The sequence below is a fragment of the Leopardus geoffroyi genome, chromosome B4, assembly GCF_018350155.1.
Source record: "Leopardus geoffroyi isolate Oge1 chromosome B4, O.geoffroyi_Oge1_pat1.0, whole genome shotgun sequence".
Taxonomy (NCBI): Eukaryota; Metazoa; Chordata; class Mammalia; order Carnivora; family Felidae; genus Leopardus; species Leopardus geoffroyi.
In genome coordinates, this window is record NC_059341.1 from 135,605,646 (window position 1) to 135,617,914 (window position 12,269).

Genomic DNA, 12,269 nt, shown 5'->3' on the forward strand with positions numbered 1-12,269 from the left:
AAGGGGTATAAAGGAGCCTTGTGATTTAAGGAATTAGAGATCTAGGCCTTGCCCCCCACCCCCACCCCGTTCCCCAGTGACTCATATTTACAGAAGAGCCGCACTTCCCCTGGACACGTTCTGGCCTCTATTTCTTTCTGAAGAAACTGAAGGAAACAGGACCGAGCCTCCCTGGTGCCAGTCCAGCCAGCTGTTCCTCTCCTCTTGCCGCCCTCCTCCCAGCCTCACCTCTGCCTGTTTTCAAGCTGGACGCCACCCCCAAGGCCTGAGGCTGCACCCAGGCCACTTCTCTTCCAGCCCCCGGGGGCACGTCTGGGCTCTTTGTCTCCTGTAGAGGAGAGCGTCCTTGCCTGTTTCCAGCTGGCCTGTGCTGTGCTCCCCGTTCCTGCTCTTCCTCCAGGTGTCTGGCTTTTTCGGAGCTCAGAGTGAGGATGGAAGTTGCTTCCAAGGGGAGAGCAGGGCAGGGTAGTACGGAGAGAAGGGCCACTGTTGGGTGGCCGACGAGATGCCTCCTAGAGAGGTATCCACTGGGGTACAGACAGGTGCGTCCCCCCTGCACCACCCCCAGGTGTTCCTGCACGAAGCCACTGTGCGCCTGATGGCGGGAGCCAGCCCCACCCGCACGCACCAGCTGCTGGAGCACAGTCTACGCCGCCGGACCGCCCAGAATACCAAGCACGGTGAGTCTCTCTGCGCCCCAGCTCCGGGCCTGGTGTGGACCCTGCCTGAGCAGGGGAGTGGAGGGGAGGGGAGGAGGGCCCCAGCCCGCCACTTACCCTGGCAGAGCCCCAGTGGCTGTCCTCACCTGCGCTGTTCTCAGAGGTGGCGCGAGAATAGCAGTGGCCCGAGGCTGGTTCTCTGAGTTGCGGGGGAGGATCCATGACCACTCTGTGGGGCTGGGGTTTGGTTGGGTTGTGGATCCAGCCTCAGGAGTGAGGATGGGAGGGCTGGGGATTCTGGGAGGGCTGGGGATGCTGTCCCGGCCCCAGCACTGCCTCACTGGCTGGCTCTGAGCTTAAATAAACGAGTCCAGGGTGAGCCCTTGGAACAGCTCGGTGAGCGGCTCCTCCACGCGTCTCCTCATCATTCCTGCAGGAGAGGTGGACGCCTGGCCCGGCCAGCGAGAGCGGGCCACCGCCATCCTGCTGGCCTGCCGCCACCTTCCCCTGTCCTTCCTCTCCTCCCCGGGCCAGCGGGCCGTGCTGCTGGCCGAGGCAGCCCGCACCCTGGAGAAGGCGGGCGACCGGCGCTCATGCAACGACTGCCAGCAGATGATTGTCAAGTTGGGGGGCGGCACTGCCATCGCCGCCTCCTGACCCCTGGGTTCTGCCCACCTCAGCCCCTGCCTCCCGCCCCCCTCCTCCCTCTGTCTCTCAGTCTCTCTCCCTCCTCCCTGTCTCTCGATCTCTCTGCTCCCTCTGGGAGTTGTGGGATGAGCCTTGTCTTCTGAGCTGTTGCCTGCTGAGGCTTGTGGACCACCTCAGCCCAGTAGGCCCCTGGGCAGAGCCCCAAAAGCTGCTGTAGACAGATGCACGTGGTCCAGGGCCCCATGGGTCTGAGAGAGGAAAGAGCAGGGCAGGAATTGGGGGGGAGTTTCCTGACTTAAAAGTGGCAGGGGGCTCCCAAGCTGCCTGGTCCCTGCCTCCAGCCCTCAGCCCTCCCCAGCTTTTCTCTCCTCCAGACACCACCACCCCCTTTCCTGCTTCCTTGTTTTTTATCAGGCTTTCCCTGTGGGGGACATAGGTCTCTGGGCACCAAAGCGCCTCACCCTTGGCACTGTGCCCAGCGTGCCCCTTTCCCCCCTTTTATACAGATGTTTTTATATCCGTGTGCTTGGGTTTGCCGTGATGCAGGGCTGAGTTGCTGTGGCATCTTTATTTCTCTCCTTGGGTCTGTGTCCCCTCCCCTGTGCCTGACAAAGCCAGTTCATTGTTTTCTCTTCATTACACAGGACAGCCAGGGTAGGAGGGAAGCCCAGCTCTGGGGAGGCAAGTGGGAGGCAGGGGGCAGGCCTGGGGTTGGATGAAATAATGTCGGCATTATTTTTTAATTTTTTAAAAAATAAATGGTATCTTATTTAATTGTCCTGTTCCTTCCCACTCCCCCGCCCCCTGGGATGCCAGCGCAAGCTCAGGGTAGGTCCAGGGGGGCTGGGAGAGATGAAGCCACCCATTGGGACTGGGGACCAGGGGCCTTCAGTGTGGGTTCTCAATTCCCTCCCACCCCAACTCCTACCTCCACAGTCTATTTTTATTCCGAATTCTTGACCTGAAAATAAGCCAGGGTGGCAGGGACCAACCCCCAGTCTCTCCCCAGTGACAATCCCCTTTTCGGGGTAAACACTAGGAATAAAGGCCCCTGCCTCGATGAGGGTCCTTGGAGGAAAAGTGGTCCCACTCTTCTGGATCCCCGGGCTTGGTGCCCAGCCCCTGAGGCCATTTCTCCCAGGACCTGAGGACTGCCTGAGACCTCAGAACCTTCCGGGAGGCTGAGAGGGGCTGCCTTCCCTCCCTTCCTGCCTGTGTTCCTCACCCCTCAGGCCAGTTGGGGTAGAGAATGGGCGGGGGCTCCCCCCGATGCCGAGGACAGGCTAGAGTGGCTCAGCTTGGACCTTACCCACGTTCTTTCCCTGCTGCCCCTCCCCCCACACACTGTAAGTCGTGGCCCCTGCCCACCAGGCGAGCCAGCCCTTGTGTCATGTGTATATACCGTGCCTTTTCTCATTATTGTTTAGGGGTGGGAGGGGGTAGTTTTTCGCTGAAAGGGGGATACACCTATGGCTTCCTTGATATGGAATCGTTCATGTGTCCTGGATGTAGGTTATTCAATAAACAGATTGGTGCCACCCAGCATGAGGCGTGTGAGGGTCTGTAGTGTGACCGCCGTGGTGATTCAGCCAGGTGGCTGCAAGGCTTGGCCTCTGGTGGGTCGGGGACTGAGGACAGCCCCTCCTTCTCTGCTGAGAGGCTCCTGGAAGGTTTCGTTTGGAAGGACCTTCCTCGACCATCCACCCGCTTCCTTACAATGCCGGCTGCTGGCGCGCACTCCTGGGCTGGAACAGAGTCTGGGATAAAAGGGCAGCCAGAGGTGCTGCTTGAGTCAGAGGCCACTGTATCCAGGACACAGCTGGCCACTCACAGCAGCGGCTGTTTCAGATTTGGGGTGCCAAGCCCATGCGTGTTCACCCCTCAGAGAGAAATCTGTCCGCTACTGGCTGTATCCCCATCCCCCCCTGAGGGCTCACTGCCCACAAGTCACATCCAGGTCCAGCTCCTGTACCCCGCTGGTCGCCTGGGGCAGGACATCACCTCTATCTGCCTCCTCTTCCACGTGTGCCCCACAGGGATGACAGTCCCTGCCTTTAAGTGCCCATAGACGTGTTGGCCAGTTTCAGTGACATGACCCACACAAAGTTCCATGTACAGTTAAGTGCCTTATGAGGCTGGCGAGAGGCAAGACCACGAGGAGCAGCAGTGGGCTGGAAGCGGAGGAGTCCGGAGTGACCTGGGGATGAGCATGGAGCATGGAGAGCAAGGTCAGTGACCTGGCCTGGCTGAGAAATAAGTCTTCTCCGAAGGGCAGTCCTGGGATGGAGATCTAGGGTCCTGGGGACTGCGAATGAGCAAGGGGTTGCACCCACCTCCCAACAAAGCCCCGTCAAGGCCTGTGTCACCAGGGTGGGTGGCTGTGAGTGGCCGATGACCCAGGAACCTGATCTTTCGAGTCTTGGCAGGCTCCATGACTCAGCACCCACCCCCCTTCCACCTCCCTCTACGCAGCTGCCAGATAGGCGCCGGGGCACCGTACCCCCAGTTGAGGGTGTGAGGGCTCTCTCCCCTAAAGCCACTGGGCCCTCACTGCAGGCAGGACCGTAGACTCTTGACTCTGTTCTGTCCTGGGGCTTCTGAGCCTTGGTTTCCTCAAAAGCCAGAAGAGCTAGTGAGGCGGGCCCTGTTACAGGTGAAGAGCTGGGGGTTGGGGGGTCTCAGGGCGGCCCCGCGCGGCAGGAGGACGATCTGAGACCATGAACCTCAGGAGCAGAGCCCCTCCCTGCCAGCACACACGTTCATACCTTTCCTCTTCCCCACAGTGCCCTGCCTGCCGCTCATCAGGTTCACAGCGGCAGAGGACAGGAGTCCTAATCAGCTGGGTGACCTTGGCAAGTTACTTGGGTCTCAAAACCTCAATTTCCTCACCTGTAAAGCCACACACCCATAGGGCTTTTGCAAGGATTAAATAAAAGAAACAGCAATAGATGGTGGCCATTGTTATTAAAACAGCATATATATATATATATATATATATATATATATACACACACACACACACACACCATGCCCAGGGCACACAGGAGGGAAACAGAGGCCCAACTGGGTGGCTTTTGCTGAGGTCACACTGTGAGGGACATAACCCAGACCTCAACCTCCCAACCATCCCTGGCACAAAGGAACTCGATGCACCCAGGCTGCTGGCAATGCCCTGAGCCACAGCCAGCTACCCAGAGCCCACCTGGCAGGAAGGGGGAGCTGGCAATGCAAGCCTGTGTGAGCACCCCGGTGGGGTCACTGCCAAGGCTCTGCGTCCAGCATCCCCATCCCCTTTCCCCCCTACAGCAGCTACTGGGAGGAGGCTCCCCCATCCTGAGCACCAGCTGTCCACTTGGCCCACTGCCCACACCCATTAGGGGGGTGGCCCTGGACCAAGCTGGCCAAGTGGCCTGCAAGCCAGGCGCCGGCTCAGGGCCAGACCGTGTCAGTGAGAATCAGCTAGGTTTAACCAACTCAAGATGTAGAGTGGCCGGAAGGGGCTCACCTCCAGTAAGGGGCATGGACCCTCCAGGGGGCCTCAGGCTCCCCACAGCCGTCTCCCCTGTGCTCGGGAGCCTCCAGGTGGCTGGGGCCCAAGCGCTCCCTCCCCCGTGGCTCCCACTGGTATGGACATTAAGCTTGGCATTCAGCCCTGACTACCCTCTCCAGCCACCTCTCCCTGGCTCCCAGGACACTTGCCCGCCAGCTCTCAGGAGCAGTCCTTTGCTCTTGCACACGCTGTGCCCTCTGCCCGTACTGCCGTCTGTCCAGTCAATGACCAATGCTTCCACCATCCGTGCCTCTCAGAGCCAAGCTGGGGCTCCTTTATTCTCAGGGATGGGAGCCACAGAAAAGGCTTTATATTTACACGAGGAACCCTGGCCCTAAGGCCCCAAGGACAGAACCACTGGCCTCACCCAGCGGGCCCCTTCTTAGCCCTGCAGGCTCCAAGGCCCCAGTCCAGTTTGGGCAGGCATAAGGGCAGGCTGGCCTTCCACGGCCGGCGCCTCTCCTCCCCCACGGTATGGGCCCCGGGAACCGGCCCACGGCGGCCTCCAGGCAGATGAGGGCGCCCCGGAGATTGCGATGATTCGGGAGAACCAGCGGCTGTCTTCACACGGTGACCTCAGCTTTGCTGTTGGTGCTCAGGTGCCGGGGCCCGCGGCCTGCACTGCCGTAAAGTCCAGGGGGCTGCGGGCCGAAGGCCTCGGGCGGCTTCTCCACGCTGAACTGGCGCCGGGGCGCGTGGCCGGGCCGCCGGGGTGCGGGGGAGGCCTGAGCCGCCAGGTGGCCGCGGGGGGCGGGCCGGGCCAGGCGGCCGGCGATCCAGGCCTTGTAGTGGCCCGAAGGAGCAAGGCCGGCGGGGGGCGCGTAGCCCGGCGGGGCCCAGGGGCAGGCGTCGAGCAGCGCCGGCAAGTCCTCGCGGGGCCGCTGGGGCCGCGCCGAGACGGTCAGCGGGGCAGGTTCGGTCGCGGGGAACCGCTGGTAGAAGTCCGGCGGGGTGGCTTCTGCGGGGATAGTGGGGACGAGCCAGGGGGCGACGTCAGGCCCGGGGGGCGGGGTCCCAGCGGCCCCGGGGCGGGGCAGGGAGAAGCCACGCCTCAGGGGCGGGGCCTAGCCCTCTCTTGGGTGGGACAGGGAAAGTCAGGCCTCGCGGGCGGGACAGGCCCGGGACCCGCCTTGGGAGACGCGGGTTTTCACGCCCCGGGCTCGGTGGGGTACAGCCTGGTGGCCCGGCGAGGGTGCGCAACACGGCCGAGGCGCGGGAGCCGACTGGCTGCGTAGGCCCGATACAATATTTGGCTGGAGCGCTGACCCGCAAGGCTGGCAACCGTGGAACTCGAACCAGGACCCAAGCCTTGTCATCTAGGAGCTTGGATACCCGGGGCGCAGAGCCCGGCGCTCCCGCACAGACCCGGCCACTCACCTGCGGCCTTGAGCGCGGCTGCCTTGAGGGTGGCGTACTTGGCGTAGTCCCGCTGCAGCGTCATGCTGCCGCCGTCCTGCAGCCTGGGGCCACGCAGGGGTCCTGGTGTCGCTGACCCCAGGGGCACGTTGTTGGGGCGTTTCTTGTCTGGAGCGGGGAGAGGGAAGAGGAGACCCGGCCTGCTGACAGGAGGACATTCTCCACCTGCACAACCAACTCTTCCGGCCCCCTCCCCAGTGAGAACTTGGGGGATGGTTACTTGGGCCGGACTGAGAGCCAGACCTAACCTGATGGCAGAATCGCCAACGCCTGGAAAAGGCCTGGCTCAGAATAACGCGATTAATAGCAGCCAGCCCTGGGGCGCCTGGGTGGCTCAGTCGATTGAGCCTCCGACTTCAGCTCAGGTCATGATCTCACAGCTCGTGAGTTCCAGCCCCGCATCGGGCTCTGTGCTGACGGCTGGGAGCCTGGAGCCTGCTTCGGATCCTGTGTCTCCCTCTCTCTCTGCCCCTAACCTGCTCACAGTCTGTCTCTGTCTCTCTCAAAAATGAATAAACATTTAAAAATTAAAAAAAAAAAAAAAAAAAAATAGCAGCCAGCCCTGAGTGGGTGCTAGCCTGATGGATGACTCCTCAGCATGTTCAGCTTGGGCCAGGCATCGGGTCCCAGGACCTGCTTCTCAGGAGATGGAGTTAACGTCTGAAAATTAGAACCCATACAGGGGAGGGGAGTGGGATTGCCGCCTCACCAGCAAGAGCCCAAGAGGGAGGCTCCAGCCTGGAGGAAAAGGCCCACAGACGTCCACAGGCTGGTGCGAAGCTGACCCCGGGGCACTGAGCCAAGGCCTAGAACCACAGCCGGATTCCAGATCCCTGGATCTGGAAGCTTCCTCACAGAGTCCCCTTGACCGGAAGCTGCTGGACACCTCAGAGGGTCTCCCTCCACCAAGGGGAGCTGACCGGCTTGCCCAGCCCCGACTCACACGCCTGCAGAGGCAGGCAGCTCGTTCCAATTGTGAAAGAGCTAAGAGCCTCTTACCCCTCAACACACCCCTTCCTCTGCTCCCAGGCCTGTGCTGTGGATCGACATATGCTGGCCCACCAGCTTGCACACCTGTGTTCTTGGGGGAGCCCCTGGGGAGGCCATCCCCCATCTGCACCTGGACACAGCTACCCAGAGGTGGGCCCAGGGGTGGAGGCAGCGGCTCCTGGGGGTCCGGCTGCTTCAGAAGTTCTGTCAGTGTCCTGTGGGGAAAGAGTGATGAGAGGCAGTCCCCCCAACCTCCTGCTTCCCCACTGGCCAGGCCTTGGCCTACCCAAGGCCAGCCCTCCCACCACTGTCACCCTTTCAACCCATCTGGCCCCCCTTCTTCCCTGTGATTGTTCTCACACATCTAGTTTCCACTGTCAGGCATGACCTGTGGCCCCAACACATGGCCACTTCCAGAGCAGGTGAGGAAACTCTAATGGGGTCACATGTCACCAGGGCTACCTTGTTTTCCAAAGACTCCCCCGCTCCCAGAGTCCATTCTCCAAGACCCTCCGAGTGGAGCTCTTCAAGTGCATCAGGCTCCTGGACTTTGCTTGCACTGCTCCCGGGGCCAACGATCTTTTCCTCCCTCTCGTTCTGCAAAAGTCCTACTTATTCTTCAAACCCCACCAGAATCCCTCCTCTTCCAGGAAGCCTTCCTGATCTGCTTCACCTAATTCCCTTCCTGCAGCAGGGGCTTCTGCTGAGTCCCGGGACAAAGCTGTCACACAGGCACGGAGGGGAGAACAGACGTAAGGGGAGGGAGGAGCCAGGAGAGCCCAGGGTGGAAGCCTAGCACCAAAGACTATGTGACCTTGGGCAGCCACCTGCCTGGTACCAGGACACCCAGCCCCACCCAGCTGTGACAGCGTCTGACTGAGCCTTCCCTGCAGACAGCCAGACACAGCCTTCAGGCCGGCTGCCTTTGGTGCCCAGAATCCATGATTTTCTTCCGGCTCACTCTGACCTTCCCACCTCGGCGGGGCGGGGTGGGGGAGACCGAGGTGCTGAGGACTCAGATGGCTGATTCATGAAGAAGCACACGAGAGGTGCGACACCTAGGGTAGGTACTGTTTGGCTGAAAGCCTCCTAGTCCTGCCCACTCCTCAGCTGCCCACCCGTGTGGCCTCATCTCTGTGCAAGCCCGCACCTGTGCCAGCTCTCCCAAACACCTGAGTAATTTTCATGCCGCTGGGCCTCTGCACAAGCTTTCTCTAGGGACAGACTCCAATTCCCTTCTAAGCCCTCTGAGCTGGAGGGGTGCTGACCGTCGACCTCAACACGGCAGAATTAAGGGTGAGACTGGGGGAGAGGGCGGGGGTTCAGCACATGCCCACACATGAGCTCAAGTTGGGCTTCAGGTCTCCCCAGAGGAGAAAAAAGAGGGCATATGGAAGCTGAAGCCCAGACAGAGGAAGGGACTGGCCTAGGCCACACAGCACATCGGGAGTGGGCCAGCTCTTCCTAAAGCATCACCAGACCTGCTTCACTGTCCCCTGTGGATGAAGTGGGTTCTAGGTGGACACATCAGCTAGACTGCCCAAGCCACCGCTCTACACCACCATGGCCCTCAGCTCCTGCTGCCCCGTTGTAATCAAGGACATGCCCTGTCTTCTCCTCCTGGCCCTGCATGAGGGACTCCAAACTCAGGGCCTGCCCCCGTAGCGTCCAGAAGCCAGGATGAGAGCCTCCACATCGCCCGAGGCAGCACAGTCGCTGAGGCCAGCACCCCCCAGCTCTGCCCTACAGCTGTCTAGTAGGGGGTGGGCTAGGTGGTCTGGGAGACAGAGGTGCTGTGGAGTGCCTAGGAAGCCCTCATCCCCCGCCCCTCAAGTCTGTGAGGTGGGAAGCACCCAGGCCTGGGGGGCTTCTACTGTCACCTCTAAATACCAGCCTGTCGCGTATCCAAAAGGAGCCCAGATCTGGGTAGGTGAGGCGGGCACAGGCCCCAAGACATGGGGGTGGCTGGGGGGATGTGAGTGTGTGAGTGTGTGGGTGTGTGGGTGTCGGTGAGAGTTTCAGGGTGAGGACGCAGAATCCCAGAGTCCCCATTCTAGCTGAGAAAGGGAACCCGGGTCCTATAGATCCCGCTTCACACAAAGCTCAGACTCAGCCAGCACCCGTCCTGGCCTCAGCGGCAACAAATCTGTGTCCCCCATGTTTCAGGCCTCTTTCTACACAGGGAGAGACCCTGACGCTTGCCTGGGGGGGGGGGGGGGGGCTACTGAGTACCGCAGATTGGAGAGGCCTTCTCTCCCCAGGGAAAGAAGGTCAGGCCTGAGTCACAGCTGTGGGGGTGGGGATGGGAGGGAAGTGGAAGGAGAGGCGAAAAAGTGGAGAAAGAAGCAAGAGGAGGGAGACCCAAGAGAGCTACAGAAAATGCCCCATCCTTCCCTTTCCTACTCTGGGGACCTAGGACGCCCTATGCTATGGCCCCCACCCGGTACTAGTGGGACTCAGGCCCCAGACCCCCTTTCTTGGGTGCGGTTTTTGTGCCCTCTGTCCGGGGCGACCAGTCCAGAGGAGGAGGAAGCCGCGGGAGAGGGCGGCTCCGCACCCAGTTCCCTCCGGAAGGTCAAGGGGAGACGGTATCAGCTGTCTCCCTCCACGAAGTGGGGGGGGGGGGGCGGTGGATGGGGGAAGAATAACAGACCTGGCGACTGAGAGCGGAAGTAAAAACCAGGAGGAGGGTGCCGCTGAGAGGACCAGAATTTACAGACGGGCGGGAAGGATGAAGGCTGGCGAGGGGGCGCCCACCCTTCGGGAAGGACCGTCCAGGAGGGGCGGGCGGGGCCCCGGGCCCCGGCTGGCGCGCGCTCACCTGGTGACGGTGCGCCGCGCGCGCGGGCTGTGCGCCCTCTCCAGGCCCAGGCGCGCCCCGATGCCGGCCAGCACGAGCAGCGCGGCGACGCCGCACACCGCGTAGACGGCCGTGTGGCTGCGCTCGCGGCCCGGGTCCCGGGGCGCGGCGGCGTCGCGGGCACGCGCGGGTGGCCGGCCCGTCTGCACCCAGGCCGGCGTGTCGTAGTTGGAGCAGCGGCTCTGGTCCAGGCGCCGGGGTCCGTCGTGGCAGCAGAAGCGGTAGCCGCACGTGCCGCAGCAGAAGCTGTAGGCGCCCGAGCTGCAGTTGAAGGGCGGGTCCCACTGGCCCATCACGTCGTAGTAGCCCCGGCAGCGGTCGCCCCCGGCCGGGGCCGCCGTGCCGGGCGCCGCGGGCTCCTGAGCCTCGGGGGCGCCCGCGCGGCCCGACGGCGGCCGCGCCAGCAGCAGCGCCAGCCCGATCGCGAGCCGGAGCCCCGGCCGGCCGCCGCCGCGCAGCCCCCGCGCCCCGGCCCGCTCCATCGGGCCCGCGCCTTCGGCTACAGCGCCCGGCCCATGGCGGCGCGCCGCGGCTCCCTCCCGCCGGGCCTCCGGGCCAGCTCCTCCGCGCCCTCAGGGACCGCGCTGGCCCCGCCGCCCGGGCGCTGGCTCCGCGGGGCGCCTCCCCGGCCGTCACCTTCCTCCTCGGACCCCGGAGCCGGGCGGGCTGGGCCGGGAGCTCGCCGGGCCGCACCTCCAGTGGGCGCGTCCTCCGCCGACACTCACTTCGGACCCGAGCCGGCAGTCCTCGCCCCGCGCCGCCCCCCGGGCCGGGCAGCGAGTCCTCCCTCGCCCGCGCGCGGTCCCCGGCCTCTCCCCCGCCTGGCGGGTGTGCGTGGCCCGGGCCCGGCGGGGGCGGCGGGCCGCCCGACTCCGCTGCCTTCCCGCCGCCCGCTCCGCGCTGCCCGCGCTCTGGCTGCGGCTCGGGCTCCGCGCGGGCTCGGGCGGGCGGGCGGGGGAGGGAGGGAGCGAGGGAAGGAGGGCGGGCGGGCGGAGGCAGAGCCGGGGGAGGAGCGCGGCCGCCGCGAGGGGAGGGAGGGGGCGCGGCGGGGCCCCGCACAGCCCGGGCGCCCCGCCGGGGACCCTCCCCGAAGGCGTCCCCGAAACATTCCTCGGAACTAGGAGCCCCAGACCCTTCAGTTTATGACTCTCGGGACTGTTACTTCGGACACAGGCCCGCGTGAACGCGCCTCTGTTTCACAGGTGCGGGGACTTAGGGGACAGAGAGGCCCCCCGGAGGGGGTCGTTGCCGCCCCCGCCCCTCTTCCTCCTTCCCATTCTTGCTGTCAGTTCTGACCGAGACTGAAGGGTGACATGTGGCAGGCCCTTGGCCCTCTCTGCGCCTCGATGTTCCCGCTTCTCAAATGGGAAGAAAATCCCGAGCCGAGCCGCTGCAGAAGGACAAGTGCCGCCTACGTGCCGCCTGGGGCACCGCCTTAACCCCGGGGCGCGCCCCCTGGCCCCAGAACCTCTTGGACCCTGGGTTGGGGTCCTGGGGTGTCCCCGCTTCTATGGCGATGGGCATGGCCTGGTCCGCGTTCTCCCAGGAGCTCTTCGCTACCCCAGGTGTGAGGGAGAGAAGATTGGACTGGACTTGGACCCAGATGAGGGGGCGGGACCGGGTCAGGGGGCGGGGCCATCGGCCGGCCCTCCGCCCCGCCCCCCGAAGGCCGCTCTGGTCCTCTGGCCAGCGCGGGGGAAGGGGGTGGAAGGAGGTCCGGAGCTTGGACCTATCACGGAGCCGTCCCTTGGCGTTTTCCAAGTTGGGTTTAACTGGAAAATGTGACCGAGCGGTGGCGCCTTGCTTCTCTCTGCCTCAGTTTCTCATCTTAACATCAAAACTTTTCCGGAACGGGGGCGGGGGGGGGGGGGGAGGGGGGGTGCGGATTCATAATGCGCCTCTTCCAGGAGCAAGGGTCAATATGGTGCCTCCCACTGTCCAGACGAGATCGTCAGGAGACCGAGGGCTGGGCGTCCAGTTCGCCCCGGTGTTCCCACACAGCACCGTATCTGCTGAATGAATGAATGAAGTGACTTCAGTCTTTAGTTTTTGTAAAATGAAGAATTCGGGCTCCTAGGGTTCTCCTGCTCCCCTTTGCCTCATGTCTTAACTCAGCGACTGGGATCAGCTTATAAAAGTGGAGGAA

At 63.3% G+C, this 12,269-nt stretch overlaps 2 protein-coding genes across 5 annotated transcripts in view; one reads left to right on the top strand and one right to left on the bottom strand.

Annotated features, from left to right (window-relative positions):
* Positions 1-2,852, top strand: part of SREBF2 (sterol regulatory element binding transcription factor 2) — a 59,127-nt gene extending 56,275 nt beyond the window's left edge. For all 3 annotated transcript variants that reach the window (XM_045464629.1, XM_045464630.1, XM_045464632.1), the window contains exons 18-19: positions 569-680; positions 1,096-2,852. In XM_045464629.1, the coding sequence (XP_045320585.1) occupies positions 569-680; positions 1,096-1,316 (333 nt within the window). In that variant the 3' untranslated portion in view covers positions 1,317-2,852. The remainder of the gene's footprint in view (positions 1-568; positions 681-1,095) is intronic.
* Positions 2,853-5,104: 2,252 nt separating this feature from the next.
* SHISA8 (shisa family member 8) lies at positions 5,105-11,053 on the bottom strand. 2 transcript variants are annotated; one of them, XM_045464633.1, is made up of 4 exons: positions 10,085-11,053; positions 7,273-7,478; positions 6,235-6,381; positions 5,105-5,815 (listed from the first exon to the last, which is right to left on the bottom strand). In XM_045464633.1, exons 1-4 carry the CDS (start codon positions 10,603-10,605, stop codon positions 5,421-5,423), a joined length of 1,269 nt encoding a protein of 422 aa, XP_045320589.1. In that variant the 5' UTR covers positions 10,606-11,053; the 3' UTR covers positions 5,105-5,420. The 2 variants fall into 2 exon arrangements, with proteins under 2 accessions (XP_045320589.1, XP_045320590.1); XM_045464634.1 differs by having other exon boundaries at positions 7,348-7,478; positions 10,085-11,048.
* Positions 11,054-12,269: the final 1,216 nt, after the last annotated feature.